This window comes from Hermetia illucens, chromosome 1 (assembly GCF_905115235.1).
Source record: "Hermetia illucens chromosome 1, iHerIll2.2.curated.20191125, whole genome shotgun sequence".
NCBI classification, from domain to species: domain Eukaryota; kingdom Metazoa; phylum Arthropoda; class Insecta; order Diptera; family Stratiomyidae; genus Hermetia; species Hermetia illucens.
The window spans coordinates 54,096,429-54,117,951 of NC_051849.1; the positions used below are offsets into that span (position 1 = coordinate 54,096,429).

The following is a 21,523-nucleotide window of genomic DNA, read 5'->3' on the forward strand; positions in this document are numbered from 1 at the left end:
AGACCGTACTACACTTTTGCACCAATTCCACAGACCATTTTTAATCCGTCGCTGAAGAACACTATGTGCCAGTGTTTTTACACGCCGCCGGTCTTCCACTCTGCCCTGGTGCAAACGTAGTCCGTGGACAATGCACAGAGCTCCTGAGGTACTTCGTCTACTGTGACTATAGGGCTTCACTATCCAGCTTCCAGGCTCACGTAGTCTGAGAGCACCGTACGCTACAACGTATTTAATGTGGAGATCTGGGGGAGGAGATGTAGAAATACATCTGTTGGGTAGAACTGCAGAGCCTCTGTAGCACCTCCAAGCGCAATTCTTAGAATCCTATTAAGCTACACTCTATTGTACTTTTGCTTAGCGGCTGCCATCATATAATAGTGCTGTATGTTGGGATGGCACCACAGCTGTGTAGAACCCATTTCTTTGCAGAGTCCTCTCGCAGGCATAGAAGACTATAGGGGTTTTCTTTTAACCCTAAGTTCTGGTCAGTTCTGTTTTGGTTGGATTTATCCCGAGTCCACATCTTGCGGCCCACAGGCACAACTTTCCCAATGCTCGTTCCATGATGTCACTCATAATCGAGGAAAACATCCCTGACATCAATATCACCAAGTCGTCGGCATACGTCACCACCTTCACTCCCATTCTGTGCTATACCCATACAATTTCGTCCATCACTATCAACTAGAATACTGGAGGGATGGCGCCGCCCGGGGGCGGGTCCCTGCCTACAGCTCTGGTAAAGTGAGGCAATCTCTCCATAATCGTCCTTAAGTGGATGTCAACGACGCGATCTAGGGTCTTCAACACGAAAGGGATCGAGTGTGATTGATTGATCGAAAGTCCGTCCCGTACTTATGACCGCACCTGTCTCGCTTCGATATGAAAATCACTCGTGTGCGCCTCTAAGACTGCGGTAAGTAGCGCAAAGAGATACCGCCTCGGGGAAATCTCGATAAGCCGAGAGATAGGGCATGATTGGGATTGGGCGCAGAGATTTATATGCGGAGAAGTTGTTTATAGGCTAACCGATTTTATCTTCGGTAATTACCGATTTGATAATCTCGCACAACAAGGGCTGCATGTCCTCCAAGCAGGCTGGAAAGTACATCTGAACTAGCAGTTTCACCAGAAAATTGTGTCCAGGATTCTTCCGACTTTTCAAAAAAGAGTGGTCTGTACCTTGGACAGAATCTTACTAGGTCTCGCTGATTCGCTGGTGCTTTCAATGTTCTGACAATAGTTCAAATTTTCCCCTGAACGGTTAAGTTTAATGGTGGAAAGTGTAGAAAATTTTCATATTATTTGTCCAAGAAAGCATCACTGCCAAGATGTCATATGCACTATCTAAACCTGGAGTTTAGTGGGGTACATCTGAATGTATTATAATTTATAAAGAAGCTCCCTTTTTTGGCGATAATATTCTTATTGTAGTACGGTGTATTCTTCGCTTCATTTGTCCTTTTTGGTGCCCAGATTTCACGCGTAAGCAGGAAACAAGTTGTTCCTGAAGTATTGTATGTGAGGCGTGAGATTTTTTGCGGATACAGATAAAACCAATTTATTTAGTCAATTTTTGTGTCGATTTTTCAATTTTTCATAGCCCTAGGAAGCCACAACTCGATTTTTGCTAATTTATACAAATTTAAAATTAGTAATTATTAAAAAAACAAAAGGCCTGCAGGGATATCTGAAGAATTATGTGAAGAAGCATTGTGCAAAATTTCAAAACGATCGGTACAGTTGAATTCGAGTTATAACGTACAGGGACTTCAAAACAACAAGTTTCAAAAAGGGATTGTGCACACTAAAAAACTCGGCTTAGACCGACATACGTTCAAATACTCATATGCTACAGGTTTCTATACCCTGTTCTCAAACACTTCAGCCGTCAACTTTTACAACTACACCCCCTTTCCCAATGCCTAACCATTTAAAAGGCCTCGTCCCTTTAAGCTGCGATTTCTGAACCAACAACTGAAAGTCTAGAAAGAGAAATGAGTGTCTGTGGAGCACCAACTCGAACTTAAGCTCCAGCTGCTAATTCTTCGTCTCTATATTCACTTCTATCGGTGTGCGGTCCCCGGTATTTAACGTCATCTGATTGAAGTTTAGTGAAGTTATTCATTTACCTTCATCCTCCACAACTGAATGCAGTTCTCCTTTACCTTAGACGCTATTTCACTTCGAAAGAGGCCAATTTTGGATCTGCAAGTGAACTTAACATTGTTCTATTGTCAGCAATGGCAGCTGTTGTCGTTGGCTCTCGAATGGATTTTATCTTCCTCAGTGAGATCATCTTTGTATTTCATATAGAATCTGGGTTGTGTTAAATACTCGTCTTGTCACGGCAGAGGCAACTCGCCAGAAGTGGCCTAATTTCCGCAAATGTTAAATACTTCTTTATATAATTCGCAGAACACGAATGACTTCGAATTATATTGAGCGTAAATCTTCCCCCACTTTAGGCCAAAGCCGAAAATATTTTATTCAAGGATTGAGGGGTCCTAAGTCCGCATCCACTAAATGGGCTAAATGGAGAGCAACTTACTCCCCTTGGCGACAGTTCTGTGAATTACATAAAGGAGTCCCAAAGCAGAGGTGAGTTGCCTTTGCCATGGTAGTACACCGAGAAACCATTTTTGCTAACCTTTTTGTTAAGTTTGGATGCTAAACCAAAACTGGGGGTCCGTGAACCAGAAAAAAAGATAGAGTAAGTTGCTCCCCATTTGGTACTGTCTGATATCGAGTAGATGCGGGCCCTTGATTTTTTTTTATAAGGCCGAATGTTTTCGCATCCTTACGCACATCTAGGGACATTGCTATACAATATCTCTTCCTTCAAAATCCTTGCCTATTTCTGATACAATTCGGGGAACTCAACTTATCGTATTGTAGTACTTTCAAAATACAAATTGAAGATCTGATATCACGTTGTTGGCTAAGATTGGCGATCCTCAAGATTCCGTTAAAAATATAGCACAACAGTTCGAAAGAAAAGACCGAATCATACAGTGGAGTTTTTGGGATTGACTTTTTCTCTCATGAAACCTTCAGTTCCTTTCCAGTATGTTCGCAACTGATTTGGTTTGGTATTAATTGAACATCTGTAAAGAACCAGTGGCAGTTAGGGTTCGGTTAATCTTGTTAGCTGTTTTCCACACTGACTAGTTAGTGGACTCAACTTGACTAACGTCTACGACCCTACGTTAGATCCTCTGCAAACGTTGCTTGCGACTTCTTTAAATATTGAACCCACGAAGTTGCCTACGCTCGACTCTTCTGTCTTACTTTAATTTTTCTAGTCTCTCGGCTTCAATGAGGCTGTGCTCCTATTTCATCATCATCACACTTAATACTATACAAGTGCTAAGCCTACACAGCATTACAAGCACAAAGACGAACACGACTAACCATGATGGATCCAGATTCGAATGTAAGAGATGGAGAGGCTAACAGTCTACCAACTCGACTATCACACCATCAAAGAAGTGAAAGGTGCATGCATATTTTTTGTAATGATGATTCATTACATATTAGGACATCTTTCCTATATATTTTTGATAAATTTTTCGCAATTCATGGCGCTCTGTTTCTTGAACAAAGATCGAATTTCATAAGCTTAAGAAGACTATCGGCGACTGCTCAATTACGTGCGTATAACATAGGACCCAACCAATAGCGCTGTGGTTACCTTTGTTGGCATAATTCTTCCTCCGTTTGCGGGTAATAGGGAACTGGCAGATGAAAAATCCAGCACGGTACATTAGTGAGTACTACAGTATCGGGACTGGCATAATGACAGAAATTATGTTCATTGCACAACTGTGTATTCCTTATCTTTCCAAACTATTGCCAAGCGCTACTAAGCGCCATTCACTAGCATTATTATCCGTTGCAACGTTATTGGCAATAATTGCCCAGTCAAAGTGATCGCTCAAATCTTTCTCCAAAATATCCGCTAATTGTATATTAATAAATTAAAATTAATATATTATAAAAAAATCATAAAATTAATTAAAAACTAAAATGTTTTTCGGTGGTCAAAAAACCATTAGGAGTGAATCTCTCAAAGTCTGTGCGAAACTAACATTTAATATTCATTGGCTACCATATTGGCAGACATAAACTCATTCGACTTTACCATCTCAAGGATATTTGACCTAATGGCTTGGGCTAATCCTCAGACTATACTGTTGGAGGTAATTTGAACTTATGCATGCCTTCCTTGATCAGCTCTCACAGCCCTTCCGGGCTTGTGTTATGAATCATCCACTTCCAACAATGACGCTGTCTAAATGAGAAGCTTAAAGAACATATTAAGCCTTTTGTATGGGGCGTTGTAAAAACTTTCCTCCTTCATATTAGTGAATCTTCAACGTTAAAATTGGAAACTCTTTTGTGGATGCTGTTTTAATGCACATTTATTTTAATTGAAAAATGCAATAAATTTAACTTGGTCATATACTGGAGAGTGTACGGGCACATGTCCACAATTAGTCTTAGCTCATAAACAGGTATATATTGGTAAAGTTCATTGAAGCCTTAAAACCAGCGTCCTTTTCAAGTCGACGTTTTTAACCGAGCAGCAAAGGGAAAATTGCTGCATACAAGGCGTCGAAGAATTGAGGGCAGATGGGTCAACTTATCTACCTTAAAGCGATTCCCTCTAAGACAAGCTGGAAGAAATAATGCAGACATAATAAAAAGAGGATAAAAAGTTCTGAACCAGATATACTGAGATCTGCCTGGAAGAAAAATTTGATATCGTCAAGCCAACATCCGTAAATCGACCATATACTTCTTTATGCATATGAAAATGGCAACTATTATAATGATTAAAAATCCAAAGTAAACCAAATCTAAAATTGAACCACAGCCGCTGAAGTACTGTGGAAAGTCTTATGTGAAGTCTTTGGATGGAGAAACTATAGACTTCCTCTTATATCCAAACAAATTAGGTGTAATTTTTGCTAACGACAGGCTCATTTTTGCTTCCATGGTCTATATCCCACTCACCTAAATATCCATTGAGCGCTTCGTCTTTAAACCAACATAACATCATAACGAACATAATTAATTACTTCATATCTTATCTTTTATTTTCACTTACAGTTTCGTCTTCATCACAACTGATCGCCCACAGTTCGCGTGTTCTGACGCCCAAACGTCACAATAGCGAAAGTGTCCTGTACATGAACGATGATCAGATGAGCGTGACGAGTGAGGCAAACATAGTAAATTGTAACAAAACGTCCGTTCTATATCAGCAGCAACATTCGCATCAACACTACCATCCTCCACCATCGACGATAGTGTCGTCTAGCCATCACAAGGCCAGTGGTACAGTGGATCATCTTCACAGTCATCCACATCATCATCATCACTATCAGAGCCCCTCAAGCGTGGCCTCACCGCCAACGTCTAGCCTTGGCGGTTCGGCTCCTTCGCCTGGATCATTGTCATCATTGTCGAGTTCGCCAACGTCCATTTCGCTGTCATCGGCGGCAACAGCGACATCAACCGCAACCTCGACCACAGTAGTAACAGCAACTGCCGTCTCGACGTCCTATCGTAGTAACCATAGATTGTTTCCTGTTAGTACCTACACTGAACCAGTTAATGGTACTACGACGGAGTATCAGCATCAGGTCCACCCGACTCAGCATCATCATCAAAATCAACAACAACAGCCACAAACAGCCCAACCGCAACTGCAAAGCAATTCACAGCAGCCGATGACTCCCATGAAGTAAGTGAATATTTATTTATTTGCAATTGGGGTGCCCATTCAGAAAATTGAAAATTGTTCTAGCGCCAAGAATCAAAATAAAGAAAAATCAAACTGAGACGTAATACGATCCACAATAATTATCCTTGGTTAGATTCTCTTGAAAGAATCATATCCAAAGCATATTAATTTTACTTCCAAAAAGATGGGCCCCAATTTTTAAGGTTACGTGTAGAACAAAAACTTATTAAAGCCTAAACTTATTAGTCTGCCTTTTTGAAGGAGATTGATGCCTTCAAATGACTCTGGACTGGACACGTTAGAGTCTGGGATTTTTACTCACTAAAACCACCTCCGACTCCCCTTTCCTCCTGTATCACAGAACCACCATCACATCATGGAGCGGAGTACGCTCGCTAGCTAGGTGTCCTTTCTTCTATCCGCGGCGTTCGTAACCATCATCATCATCATGGAGTTCATCGCATCCTAATCCTCCTGGCAAGCTACCATTCTCCGCACAAAATTTTCCGATGATAGCACTTCACCTAGAGTTTCCTCTAAGTTCCACCTTTCTTCCATGAACCTCGGGAATACGTGCGTTGGGTCCTTCGGAACGCCACTGCAATCAGATGTGCTGTCCAGTTGAAACCTACACCGGAATTTACCCTGTTCTCCATAGCCGGTGAGAAACTGGGTGAGCTTTTAATTGATCTCTCCATGCTTTCTCTCTAGCCATTCCTTGATGGAAGGAATCAACCTCTAAATACAACGACCCTTTTCTCACTGGTACAATCGCATTTGTCATCTGTGTATAGATTCCTCCCTTTTGGTTGTTTTCACCTGCGATAAAAGGGAGAAGAATCTGATGTTATATATGTTAATCATCTTGTCTGTCAGGATGTCGGCATCATTCCTGAAGACAGAAGATACTTTTAGGGCTATTCTTCTGTAGAACGCACGCAGGTTATGTGTGTTACATAAAACATGTGGTGCTGATCCCCAAATTGGGACTGCAGACATCAAGATGGAACTCAGCACCCTGGTTATAAGTAACGTATAGTAAGTAGAGTATACTCCATGCGCTACTTAAAATTAAGTTTTCCATCAATCATCACTCCCAAGTATATAATGGCTTGGAGGCGATGATCTGATTCCCAATTCGAATAAGGGTGTAATTTTCATTGTGACGCTTATTATTATTTGTTAAGGGAAAGTCGCACCGCGTCCTTGAAGAACTATTGTGCCCCTTTTACTGGTTATAGTGTACCCGTTGATCATAGTATCTCAAGCAGGCCAGTAACCGTTAGGAACTTTAGTATGTTCCCCACTTCCAGAAGTTTCAGCTTTGCATCTGGTATTAAGTGTTCTCCCAGATGTATCGACCTACTTTGCACAAGTGCTGGACACTGTCCCAGGACGTGCATAGAGGTTTCGTCCTCCTCCTCACAGAACCTGCAGGCAGTGTCCGTAGATATCCCTAGCTTCCCTAGGTGGTAGTTCAGCCGACAATGACCAGTGAGAATTCCCACTATGATTCGGAGGTTCTTTTTGGTGAGGTTTAAGCAATCCTTTGTGCGCATGGGTTCGTATCCCCCAATAAGCACCCTGGACTGCTCCATCCCTGGTAGGCCCGCCCAATATAGTTCCCTCAGCCGTTTTTCTTCGTTTCTTAGATTCATAGCCATGAAATCGTTTCCGATGCCACAGAAGGGTTCTGGCCCGTATAAAGGCATCCCTGCTCCCTTCTTGGCTAGTTCATCCGCTGCCTCATTGCCTTCCAGCCCAGCATGGCCTGGAACCCAAAGTATCCAGACCTTGTTGGACGAGCCGAGTGTATTCAGTCTCTCAAGGCATTCCCATACCAGTTTAGAGTTCACCTGGTTGGACCTAAGTGCCTTGATCGCTGCTTGGCTATCGGTGAGAATAGCTATGTTCTGCCCCCTGTAGTTCCTTTGCAGATTAAAGGAGGCACATTTGTCTATGGCGTAAATTTCCGCCTGGAATATGCTAGTGTACCTGCCCATTGGCTCAAAGTACATTTTCCTTGGACCAATGACACCGGCACCCGCTCCCTCTGCTGTGAGGGATCCGTCAGTGTACCAAGTAATCAGTTGCTGGTTTAAGCCGTATGTCGCAGCCACGCTTTCCCAGTTTGTCTTGTTACTCCAACGTGTTTCAAACTTCTTATCGAAGTGAAACCTCGTTGTCATGTTGTCCCTCGGTATCAGTAATTCGGGATACCGCCTAGAAAGGATATCAATCTTCCTTCGATTTAGGCAGCTCCCCGCCTCACTCATGCTACCGGCCATCCTGAATATTGATCTCCTTGCCTGCATCTGTATGTGTAGATGGAGAGGGGTTAATCCCAGAAGGACCTCCAGGGATGCCGTTGGGCATGTCCTCATTGCCCCACTGATACACACGCAAGGCAGCCTTTGGAGCTTATGTAATTCCCTGGCTTGTGTGCTGAGTTGGGTTCTTTCTGCCCAGATTACCGCTCCATAGGTAATCATTGGTCTTACTATTGCAGTATATATCCAAAGTAGTATCTTCGGGCTACAACCCCATTTTTTTCCTGCTATGGATCTGCAAGTCATCAGAGCCCTCGTGGCTTTCCGACAAGTGTTTCCGACATGTGTCTTCCAGAGTAATTTTTGGTCTAGCGTGTAATTGTGACGCTTAGTAAGGTGAACAGTTTTTTCCGCCGCAGGTGCCATCCAGCGCTGTCTAACCATGCCTTATCAGCACTGATTGTTTTTCTTGAGTACAACTCCGCATCTTCGAGTTGCTTTCCGACTGCAACCAGTGCTATGTCATCGTTGGAATCCACTACCGTGGCCTCCACCGGAATCGGTACATAATGTTTCACAGTATATTAGGGGGCCCAGTATATGTGGGACCCCCGCGGATACAATGTATTCCTTATGCCCACCATCGGTGTCATTCCAAAGCGTCGGCTCTCACAGATAGCTAGTGGCAAGATAGGTGGAAACATCAATCATCACTAGGGACTTTTGCATAAGCTTCCAATTGGCCCAATTAAATTCATTCCTCACATCCAGCGTCATGAATTGCGTTGCCCTTCCATGAATTGCATTTTTGGCTTTATGGACGATCGGGAGTGATCTAGTGTACATTACTCCCTCCAACATTTTCCCTATAGTGTCTAGAAGACATGAGGGTCTACCTGGAGGTTTATCAGCCTTTAACAGCAGTACTAGCTTTTGCGGCTTCCATGCTGTAAGGAATATCCCTTCAGGCACGCACGCTTCGAACAACTCCGCAGGAATATCCGCTTTGAAATACACGGCAAGCTTGAGGACCTTTTTGGTATGCCATCCAAACGAGGGCTTTTTTGTCCACTATTTTACCGCCGATTGCCTGCAGCTCGTCTCTGCCGGAATTGGTCCTATATTCAAGCGTCGCTTGAACGTGTCAATACCCCTGCTGGGGAAATAATACCAGGATGATTTTAAACAAGAGAGTAGAGATAATTTGCGGAGATGAACGGCTTCTGAATCGTTCCATCACGATTTTATAAGCACTAACCCACAGATTTCTGACCGCCTGCGAACAGAGCTCCAAAAAAAACTTCCCTCTGGGAAGGTTGCGAGCTTGAGGTACTTGTGGGCTTCTCTATAGGCATGCTTCTTTTGCCCTTGATCGATTCTACCTATTGCCCTCTGAGCCATTCTTCTCGCTCGATGGCAAGTCGATCGAAGGCTGATTAGTTAAGTATTCCACCAGTAGTTGGGCCTTCTAGTGGGGAATCCTGGCGTTCTTTTCGAATTTGACTTGCTGTGGATGGGCCTCCTGCCTCCTTCTTAGTTCAAAGATGATTGCCTACGTTTATCTTTGCCCACACCAAGCTACTAGTTACTTGACCCTAATATATTGTATGGCTCTGTATGGTTTACTTATAATGGCAGTCTGCATCGCGGAATCGTAAGTGGTTTGCCCAAACAAATCCTGTGTGACCCTGCAGTGATTTAGGTTTATTTATATTAACCCCGTTTTTGGATTGCAGTTAACGCCTCCCTAAATTTCAGGCATTTTCCACTTGTGGCAATGTGCTCCTTTCCTGAGTACAAAATACATTTTATGTCCCTATTGCACTCCTTGCCATATGTCGTTTTTCCCCACACTTTCGACTTCGAACCGGCCGAAATGTCCACATAAAGCATTTGAAGCACCCTTTAGAGAGATCTGTTCTCTTAGACGGTAAACAACCCATTCCATACGAACTTTCCCTAAGGCCAACAACTTCGCCGCTGTTTCCAATGGCAGTTGCATTGTGGCTGTTTGAGTGCCATCATAAGCTTTTCTAGCACTCACGATGGATTCTTCTCCGAATTCCTTCAACTTGAATTCTTGTCCTGCACCTCCTATAGGACCTTGCACTTTATATAGGACTCATGTGTTTGGGAACGTACTGCGATATTCTCCCCAAACGACCTTATAACTTGATTGCGAAGTCAGTGTCAGTTTCAGTTTTTCCCACGCTGGATTTTTTTAGCTCCGGATTTCACCGAAATTTTCCCCTAGGTCTTTTAGGTCGGGGTCAGCTTTGACCTTTTTTAGTATCGCCACATAATAGATTTCCTTTGCTGGAGGTTATAATTGGCTGGGGGGCGAATTCGCACCTTTGCTTTCTTGTTTCTCCTTTTATTTCCGACCTTAGTCCATCCAATGTTTTTACTTTCCTTATGCTTCGCTTCGCTGGCCGAAATTCACACTTTGGGCACACATTTTCACCCTTCTGAACTTTAAATTTTTTCCTTTCTCTGAAGCTTCCCCCACTTTTTCTCATTCTCTTTTATTTGAGTGAAGGGGGCGCGTGTGACACTGTTATACTAAACAGCAATTTTTAACTTTTTCTTAGGTACTCTTTGTTCTTCCTGCTACCTTTTAAAAAGCATCCTGGTGGCTTGGTGCACGTTCTGCTTCTCCTTGATAAATTCAGACAGCTCAACTACTTTAGCTACAAGCTACATGAAAGGCAAATCTTCCTGGTCAGAATAGAGCAAACTACTTCTATTACAGAATCTTACGCCTTATCATTTGCTGAGCTTTCATGAGGAGATTTCAAATCCGACGAGCTTCACCTGAATGAGTCTATTTATTGGTCTTGGAAGTCGCCTCTTTTGGTCTTTTTTGAACCCATCATTCTTTGCCTTTGTTTTTGGCAAAGTTGTGTTTCGGTTGAATATCTCCTTTCCGAAGTCTAAAGCACTTGTACGATGCCACGGTAGCCAACTTGTCTACCACCGAGTTACTGCGGTCGAGGGATATCCGCGCTCGGGATCCCGATTGTTTACTCTCGAAAACCGCAAGACTGTCCGTTTCTCTGCCTACCTGTCTGCCACACATACTTTTCTCAGAAACGATTGTATACTAAATTTGGTGGGGAGGTGGCCACTCTGAACACCCACGCATGGCTACGTACAATTTAAGAGGGCAAACGGGTGGAGTAAAAAAATTTCTTTTCACCAAATATAGTCATGTGGTGGAAGATGGAGACAAAAGCGGCGAGGGGGTTCGGAATCGTAAACATCCGACCTCCTCAGAGCTGGGTAGAACAACTTTCGTAAAGCTCTTCACATCGAAGAATTTGCACAACCTCCAACAGGAAACTTAAGTGAATAGGGTGATAAGGGAGTATGTTTCAGGATTATGGCCTGAGTACTTCTAAATGTAGCCCCTTCCATTTTGATTAGGAGTGTAAAAGAAAGAGGCAACCTGGCGTAGTGCACGTTCATGTTGAAAGTGGCTTAAATGACAGCCGGACTAACTATTTTTACCTTCTGGGACTATTCAGCAAGTCCCTCAAATCATGTGCAAAGTTCCACGTGTCTTATACATCGTACTTTGAGATCACACCAGAATTTGAAATAATAAAAATTTGCAGGAAATTATGAAAATATTCGTCACAATAAATGCTTGACTGCTCGGGTGGATCTGAAAAATGCAGGGCTCTTGTACCACGAACGATGGAAGAAAATCCACTATGGATCACGTCCCCATTCAATATTTCTCCGGTTTCAAGTGTTGGTAAGGCGGAGTCTACGGGGTTCCCTTTCTGCATTGATGTCGTAAGATATGCAGATGCCCCTATAAAATGTGAAATTTAAGGAAAACTGGTAGAAGTGGGGATTCTGTCCTCACATTAAGAGCATTTATTACCGCGAATTTGTCTTTCTCCTTCTGTAAGGGATTACTAAAATATCCGTACAAAATAAAATAACAACTATGGTAAGAGAATAAATTGAAATAAAATAAATATGAAGTAAAAAAAAAACAGAACAACGAAGGGAAAAAACAACAGCAAATCAAATGACATAGGTATTTTACTACGAAAATTTTCAACTTTTTCGGGAATTCAACTGGTACTGCGTCAGCGGCAATGTTTCTTCGGAACTAACAGTCAAAAACAAAAAAAATTAACGAATATCATCTATCCGCGGTGTTACAGGGTGAATTTGTTACAAAATACTTGCGCTGGGTTTTCCGTCAATCCCGCGGGAGCCGCTTGTTAACAAACATCAGCACCGCGGCGTGTTCTACATTTTCTCTCAGTGGACAGCGAGGAAGATTGGTCTCGTGTCCGGCAGCGCAGAACACTAAACGCGGCTATAAATTTTCGATTAGACTATCTCAATTTTGGCGAGGACGACTTCATGCGTTTTTTCAATCGACCGTTCGATCCGATAGAAACTGAGCTTAGGCCAAATGCATCCAATTGTGCACAACCAGGAAATGCATAGCATTGGAATTACGAGAGATGAAAAGGAGTCAATAATTATTTTTGTTTTATTATAGAAGCAGCTGCTTTTCGGATTAAATGGGTTTGGGGAAGCATTTTGAGAAAAAGATAATATGACCATTTAAAATAAATATTTAAAGGGCACTAATTGAATTTTGCAATCGGCAATGGAAAGAGGAAATATGAAATAGGATTGTGGAAATAATAAAAATGCTACCTGGTAGGAAAAGGAAATCTTGCAAGAAAATTAAGTTTCCTGCGAGTCCCGCACAAGACAATAACAAAGCAATATACTTCAAGGTTCAAGATTGAACTCTAGCTAGTGGATATCTAGACCTTAACAATCAGGTCATTACTTAGGACACCAAGCGTGGTGGGAAGTTTATGTGCTTGATAATTATGGTGCGTTTTCCATACCTTACTTCACTTGAAACCATTCCTTTTGGCAGACATAAGGCATCTGAGTGTAATTCCGCAGTATTTCTAGCGATTAAGTTATTTGAAATAATGAAAACTTATTTTACCTATTCCCTAGTCTCGAGTCTTATTAGCACTGATGAAGGGAACAAGTGATTCCCGAAATATCGGTATTTGCAAGACCAATAAATCAACACCAGCGAATAGGAAAAACAAGTTTTTATTATTTCAAAAAGACATAAGTCAGCCCAGCTCGTAGGTGCAAGTGACAACCTCCTAATCAATAAGAAATTGGTAAAGTTGAGTTTGAGAAAAGATGGAAATATGTGTGTAGAATGGTTTCATGGAATCAACACGACGCTGGATATCTCAAAATACATAAGAAGAAAAGAACACATCTTTTCGAGCTAGCAGCCAATTTTTAAAAGGACGAACGGTTTGCAATTTCATACCGGGGGCTGATTAATCAGCAGTTGGATGGAAATATAGGATCAGGAGCAAATCTAAGCGGGGTGAAGGAAATAAAAAAGGCGGCAGGTGATTGACAATGACATTATAAAAATTAAAATAGAAGCAGAATATGAGCTTTTCGGCTAAACTCCAAGAAAGCGAAGCTTTTCCCTACTTTTTTGGTCGGCGAGGAACGACGTGTAGTATTGTTAGGGGCAAAGGAGGCACTTTCGCCACGCTGTTCCCAGAGAGGGGTGAGGCAGCATCTGATAAGTGGCCTCTGCCTGCATGAAACTACAAGTCGTTCTTTCACAATTGGCGGCTGAGCCAAAAAGTGGAACATCGACTAGAGGAGGCTGACGGTTAAAATCCTACCGTTTACGTAATCAAATGCTCCAATTTATAGTTTGTTAGCTGTCGATATAAGGACATACAATAAAGCAAATAAAATGCGGGACATCTATACTAAGGAATATTTTTTGTCATCAGCAGTTGCAGAAAAAGTCAAACATTTGCGTTAAACCGATATTTTTTTTAGATTTCTTATTCGACTTGCCTAGTTTCCAGTTGTAATCAGATGTTAAGAAATTCTTATTGAAACTTGCAAATTATCCTCTGATGGTAACACATCTTGCAACACCTCAATATGTATCAATATCCCAACAAACATCTTCAATTTCAATTATACTCGTCTAGGTATTGGCGCTACCTAGATGCCTTGTGGTTTTAGGTATCTACTCGTCGCCAATTCATTTTCTAATCTATCTTGTGAATTGCAATTTTCCAACTCATACTCTGGAATTAATTAATTAGTTCGTACCATTAATTGATGTGTGGATTTTTCGAGTTTTATGCTAATTGCGCAAATTAAAGTTAATTACATACAAAGCTGTAATGAGAATGATAGATATCAATTGAAATGATTTCCAAGCTTTGCATTTCAAATAGTTGTGACATGTTAACGATATCAATTAATGAATATCATTTTAATGATGGCGTTTTATGCAGATAATGGAATTTAGAGTTTGCGTTTGGATCCCATTTAAATTGAAATTGATATATCGGTACACACTACTTTCAATCGTTTCCGAGGCATTCTGCACACTAGTAATAATAAAATAAATAAATTTACGACAATAACTTCAATATTCTGAGCCATGTTTAATGTAAAATTAAAGATTTACAAAGTAAACTCTCCTATTCGACTCAAGAAAGGAGCTATTATTTCAATATCACTGAAGTACTTCGTTTGTCTGAATAGCAATACATGTGGCTTTTAACAATAAAGTATAAATTCGAAATAAGCATTGAAATTGGAGCCAAATAACCATGAATTGAAAAATTCATAACATTATGAGAAATTTTCAAATAACTATGGCGTCTCTAACATTTTTTTCATTTCTTACAGATTACCGTCACCACAATCACACAATTGGCAATCTGTCGCAGATCGTATTAGTGATTTCGAGCGTCAACAGCAGCATTTATCCCCAGTACCAAGCTCACATCATCACCATAATCACCATCCACCTCAACAGCAAGCACAGCAACAGAAGTACACATTCATTGACCCGAGTAAAACTCATCGCGTCCCAAATCCAGCGTTAAAAGCCTTCCAAAAGAACGCCGTCCAATCATACTTTGAACGCCAACAACAGAACGCCCATAAGGATACCAACGGAAAAACATCTCAGCAACCCCCGCCTTTGCCACCGCCAAACGCAAATCAACAAAGCCGTCCACAATCTCTAAATCTTCCCAGCACCCAGAAGGAAGCCATTCCACAAATGAGAACTTCACTGCCGAACAACTGCCCGGGGTCGAATTATTCTAGCCCCAAAGGTCCTAGTGCCCAACAAATTATCAACAGTAGTCATTTAAGATCGCCTGTAAATGATGATAGTTCTCCGTATATAGAATGTGGTGGCGGAGCTCCACCACCACCGCCACCACGATCGCGATCCTTAATGCCTCTTAGGAGGTCGTCATCCGGATCAGAGTATGCTGAGTTTCGTGAAAGCTTCATTCGTGCCAAGGATAAACCCAATTTAAGTACGGTTACGTCGCCTGAAAAGTTATCGTTTAATGATTGTCGAGTGCCTCCGCCTCCACCGCCGCCACCCAGGGGGCGAGTATCAATGCCGGTGCGTAGAACAAGTTCTGCCTCAGAATATGTAGCTTTCCGGGAGAAAAATTTGAAAGCAAGGCAACATTATGCGAAGGACTTCCACGGAGCGGTAATCATGGGTCCAATAATATCGGTAGATGATTGGGTTCCGGAGAGACCTCCGAAAAACCCAAATTTGCGAATCCCAAGTCCAGATTTGCCACCACCACCATTAATGGTCGTAGATACAGAAACAAATCTGCCGAATCAAGATGAACCTCTTCCACCACCTCCACCAGAAATTCTGCGTCACATGCGTCAAAGCTCTGATGGCGAACATAAACCACCACCACAAAGTCGGCGGAATAGTTTTGCCGGATCAACCAGTCAAAAGTCGTTATACAGAGCATCGACATTTGAAAACTTGTCACCACCGATTGTTCCGAAAAAGCCCTCTCCAGCCGACTTAATGCAAGCCCGTCCTGCTTCAAGTATGGCGCACTCACATAAGGCGCATAAGGTGATACTGAATGGAAAGCTGGAGAGTCCTACTTCTCCAAAGTGTCCGAAGCCACCTAGTACTCCGCAATTGCCGGATCCATCGATGCCTCGCGCTATTGACCCGAGAGCATCTATAAGAAAACGAAGCCATAATACATACTCAATACCATCACCAAGTGTTGATGTGAAATCATCCTCCGGGAAATTAAATACTCCACACACTCCGATTAGTGTGAAATCACCGCCGCCGTTGAAACCAAGGATGCCAATAGCTGGACAGGAGATGCGTGCGTCATCAGTGGCCATAAGTAGTAAATTAAGGTAGGTGGACATTTTATTTGAAATAGTTAAATATGTGACGTGCAATTTTTAATTAGTCTAATATATCATTCAGAATGAAATTTCTCCTCATTAAAAAATATTGTGCAACTTATTGCATCTCATCCTTCTTGGGGCTTAAACATTCGTGGAATAAACGCACCTCCTCTCTTTGAAGTTATCTCAAGTTTTCGCAGTACTTAGCAAATATCGGATATAGAAAAATTACATGTGTCAAATGTTCATTTTCAATCGGATATTAAAGACAAAGGGGAACATCTGCATTGCATCACATCATCCAACTCTGTATATTTAAGGCCAAGCTGCACCCTCGCCACCATTCTTCCTTCGATCATCTTTTTTAAATTTTCGCCATCATATTCTGTCAAATATTAATCTTTTTCGAAAGATACCAGCAGCTCAGAACGCACTTAGCCGATACAACGTTCCCTTTAAGGACTCTTGTCTACACTGGCGTTTCATATAAGGCTGACTTATGTATCAACTGTTGCCAACAACATTCTTTTCTTTGGCTTGGGTTCTTCAATGTTGCCCATCTTCTCCTTTTGCCATCACGTGATTGTGATCTACTTTAAAGTTTGGGTGGTGATCTAGTATCACACCGAGGTATAGAATGCCTGAAATAGAATTGATGGTGCTTCCTTCACGAGACTTCAGGGTCCCTTTCAATTTCACACTGCTAATTAGTGTAGCCTCTGTCTTATTTCTTATGTTAAGTCCATGTGGTTCCAGCCAATCTTTGGTAAGCCTAGCCGCTGCTCCACATGCCCACCTTACTCGTACAACTTAAAAGTGTTTATCAACTTCCACGATTGCAATGCCCTCGGCAGAGCTTATAAGTGCAGCCTGCCAGCCTGTTTTGATACTCAGGATGTGTTTGAACATGACCTGATAAAGTAGTAAGGAAAGCAGTGCAGATACTTGAAGTACTCCACCGGTTACTTCCGATTCCACTGCCGCTGTGTTGTAGAGGAGCTGTCTATTTGCGAAGCAGTTGACGATAATTCTGTATAAAGGCAGGTGAATTCAACCTACTTAGGGAACCTATGATGTGCAACCATTTGCTAGAGTTAAAGAAGTTATCACCCTGTAAGGGGATAGGCACGTAGAATTCCTTCGCACTGTCTTCCCACCTTGTGATCCTAATTAATTTTTCTGTTGAACAACCCAAATCCTTCATGGGGTATATTATTGATTGAGTATCATCAAATCCAGAATATTGCTCCGACATACCTAGGGAGACCTCGTTTGTGGCAAACCACATTTACTGCCGTTTCAACTGGCTTTGAAAAATTCCTTCTTAGAACCAACCATCTTTATAGCTACGGTGTGTATATGGCCCAGATTCTCGATGTCCTTTAATTTTGCGCAAACAATGCTCAGCTCACTTTCACTTTCTGTAAGAAATGATGTTTCGGTTGGACATTCAGTTTCCTGTCGTTACCCGAGGTTAATAGGGGAGCCCACGAACAAAACGCAACCTGCGCAGTAATCTGAGCGCTTTTTTAGAGTGAGCACCCACACTGTGAACAGCAATTTACAGGTGTTATGACGGTCACCATGGAGTGCAATCTCGAACAGCACTACAACGTGAAGGTTTGCTCTTAACTTGGAAAACTAGGCGTACAAAGATATTGCCTTGAACGGCTCAAGGGTGTGGTATAAATTGTTTCAAGAAGAGGGGAACCTCTTTGAGGATAATGAACATGGTCGTCGCCCGTCAACACTAAGGGTTCGGAAAGTATAACGAAAGCGATACGATCATCATTTAGCGAAGCCTCTGTTTGTGAGCAGTTAAATCTTTTTTGCCGGTCCGTTCAAATCATCCATCATCACACAAAATTTGACAATGAGGAATCTGTGTGCGAAGATTTTTGAGTAATAAACAAAAACCGAATCATTTGCAAGTTTCAATAGATATTTTAAAATGCGTTACAGGAAACCCACTTTTTTTCTCTAACCTGGTTACTGAAGACAAAACCTAGAGCTTCCAGTGCGTCCTGAAAACCAAACGCCAAAGTTCAGACAAGCACACAATCAATCCACCTCGTCCAAAAAATTCCCGAATGAACAAGTCCAAGGTGAAAACCACTTTTCTGGCTTTTCTAATCATGGTGGTGTCCTTTACAAATAGTTTTCACAACCTGGGTAAACCGTGAATACATCTTACTCGGAAGTACTCGGCAATCTTCATTATGGCCGGGAGTATCAGCGAGTCTAGGAGCCGCTTAAATCGAAAAAACATTGATATTCTCTGTAGGTGGTACCCTGGAGTATTGGTACCAAGGAATAACATGGCAACGAGGTTTCACTTCCCTAAGAATTTTGAAACACCTTAGGGTAATAGGGCAAACTGGGCGAGCGTGGGATTGACGCACGGTTTAAACCAGCCAAGCGACGATCAAGCCACTTAGTTCAAACTAGGTGAACTCTAAACTGGTATGGGAATGCCTTGAGAGACTGAATATGCTCGGCTCGCACAATAAGGTCTGAACACTCTGGGTTTCAGGCTATGTTGCGAGAACGAGCCAACCACGTACAGTCGGACATCACAACTTCGTAAAAGCTCCACCATGGGTCATGGCACGTTGGCTCCCCTCTCTCCTTCATAGCCAAGACCTAGCTCTATCGGACATTTTTCTCTACCCTGGCCCATAGGGAGAGAGGTCATAAGGACTCTCGGTAGCATTCATTGATGTTATACCCGATGTGTCCAGAGGGTTCCGTTTTGAAAACTATTAACGTTTCATAATTATATTAGTAAGTCAATCAAGTCAATCAATCTCGCAAAAATTACTCTGAAAGACGCATGTCGGATACACTTGTCGGAAAACGAAGAGGGCTCTGATGATGGCTACACCCCTAAGATACTACCTATACTTTACGGATATACACTACAATAGTAAGGCCCATGATTGCCTATGGGGGGCAAAGACGGGCTTGCATGTGCAGTACAGTGCAGTGAGTACATGCCCAACAGCATCCCTGGAGATCCTTCTGGGATTAACTGTACTCCATCTGCAAGCAAGGAGGACAATCCTCAGGATAGCTGGGAGTATCAGTGAGGCGGGGAGCAGCCTAAATCAAAGGAAGATTGGTATTCTTTCTAGGTGGTACCCCGAATTATTGATACTGAAGGTTAACATGACTACGCTTGGATAAGAAGTTCGAAACCCATTGGAGTAACAAAGCAGTCTGGGAGAACGTGGTTGTGACATACATATGCTTAAACCAGAAACTGATTACTTGGTACTTTGACGGATCCCTCATAGCAGCGGGAGCAGATGTCGGGGTCATTGGTCCGAAGAAAATGTACTTGGAGTCAATGGGTAAGCATACTAGCATATTCCAACTCTAAATTGCCATGGGAATGCCTTGAGAGACTGAATACGCCCGGCTGGCACAATAAGATCTAGATACTCTGAGTTCTAGGGTATGTTGGGTTGGAAGCCAATGAGACAGCGGTCGAACTGGCCAAGATGGGACCTATACTAGGCGAGCCTACCAGGAATGGAGCAGTCCAAGGTGCTTATTGGGGGATACGAACCAAAGCGGACAAAGAAACTCATCAAGAACCTTCGCATCATAGTGGGAATTCTCACTGGTTACTGCTGACTAAATTATCACCTATTGAATCTAAGGATACCTACGGACACTGCCTGCAAGTTCTGTGCGTAGTGTGTCGAAACCTCTATACACGCACCTGGGAGAATATTTAATACCCAGATGCAAAAAGACTTGGAAGTAGTGAATACACTAAAATTCCTAACAGTTATAGGTTTGTTTGACTTACTATAGTGAATAGGTACACTATAGCCAGTACAAAGGCACAATAGTTCTTTAAGGAGGCAATGTGACTTCCCCTTAACAAAATAATAATCTCCCAACTTTCTCTTCCAGATCTTTTCTATAGCTTGTCTTAAAGAAAAATCACGTGTATTTTTGGCACATCGGCATCTTTTTCTAGCTGAAAACACTCAAAGCGCACCCTAAACTCTTTATTTCAACATGCCTTTCATTCGTCGTCCCTAGCAGTAGTAGGTTGTCTTTGAATATTTGCAAGAACCCTTCTTTGCCAAACAACTTTGAGTTTCTTCTTTTCGGGCCATATGGTGTCCTGTTCCTCAGGACAATACAGTCTTTTCGTTAACATTCAACGATATTGCTTGGTCATCACTATGAACTGACTTTCTAAGTGGGTTTCCCTTCCGGAACAGTCATTATGAACGTTATGTCAATCATTGTAGCCTTTTTACCTTTAGAAAGAATGAAAATATCTTCAATGTTAGCAAGAACACCATTTTACGATGAAGAAGCGTCTAGGGCTATCAATTCCCCGCTGTTTAAAATTTTGCTAGGCCACTTTGTGGACTATGTGCGGAAGTCCCTCTCAATGATGAAAGGAAGCAAAAAAATCAGTCGTACTTCTCAATTGTGAGTGACTGCAGGTGAAGCGATAAATAATTCCGCAGAGAGTGTGAAGCCCAGCGGTTTTACTCCGTTTGAGTGCATTCGCCGAAGTGATGTTCCTTCTATTTGGAAGAGCAATTCATATCCGTTGTTGTGGTGACCAGTTATTTCATCCCTAAAAGGAGAAACCTTACCCGATGCGATACCGTTAAGAACCCTGGTGAAGTGTTCGTTCCCTTCGTTACTCGTGAACGTGGATGATGAGTCAACCGTTAACGTCTTTCACATGACCATCAAAAGATATGCGATAACGTGCAAGTTCTTTCGTGATGCGGTATACACTTTTGAAATAATAGCGATCTACGATGCTTCGCTGACCGACGCAATAGCAAATTCTTTTTTGTCACTTTAGCGCACACTACCAGGATCCGCTCGATATCGAGTTTGCGCACATTAACTCCAGTGGCCAATAGGGCGTTCAACCTCTTGCGTTCATCGATCCGCTTCCATGTTGCCACAGTTATCCATATCTTATGACGATCCTTCGGAACGTGAGGAAGGAACATTTTTGATGATGGGGGCAGGGTTTGGTCGCAGCGCTCCAACCCTGCGAGAAGTGGTGGATGCACCAGGCGAACGATCGTAAGCGACCATCAGATGGTAATGTTTTCCGGGCATTGTTAGGATCTTCTGACTCCCAACCGGGAGACAACTCTTAAGTCTATTGCTGATTGCAGGATGCTCTGTGCTCAAACAATGTGCCACCAATAACGAGATGGTGGATGCTGCAGAAATCCATAAA

General features: G+C 42.3%; 1 protein-coding gene across 2 annotated transcripts in view; it reads left to right on the top strand.

Moving 5' to 3' along the window:
- LOC119647243 (protein Shroom) overlaps positions 1-21,523 on the top strand; it is a 780,388-nt gene that overhangs the window by 377,120 nt on the left and 381,745 nt on the right. For both annotated transcript variants that reach the window (XM_038048109.1, XM_038048108.1), the window contains exons 5-6: positions 5,119-5,755; positions 14,773-16,293. In XM_038048109.1, coding sequence (XP_037904037.1) covers positions 5,119-5,755; positions 14,773-16,293 — 2,158 coding nt within the window. The remainder of the gene's footprint in view (positions 1-5,118; positions 5,756-14,772; positions 16,294-21,523) is intronic.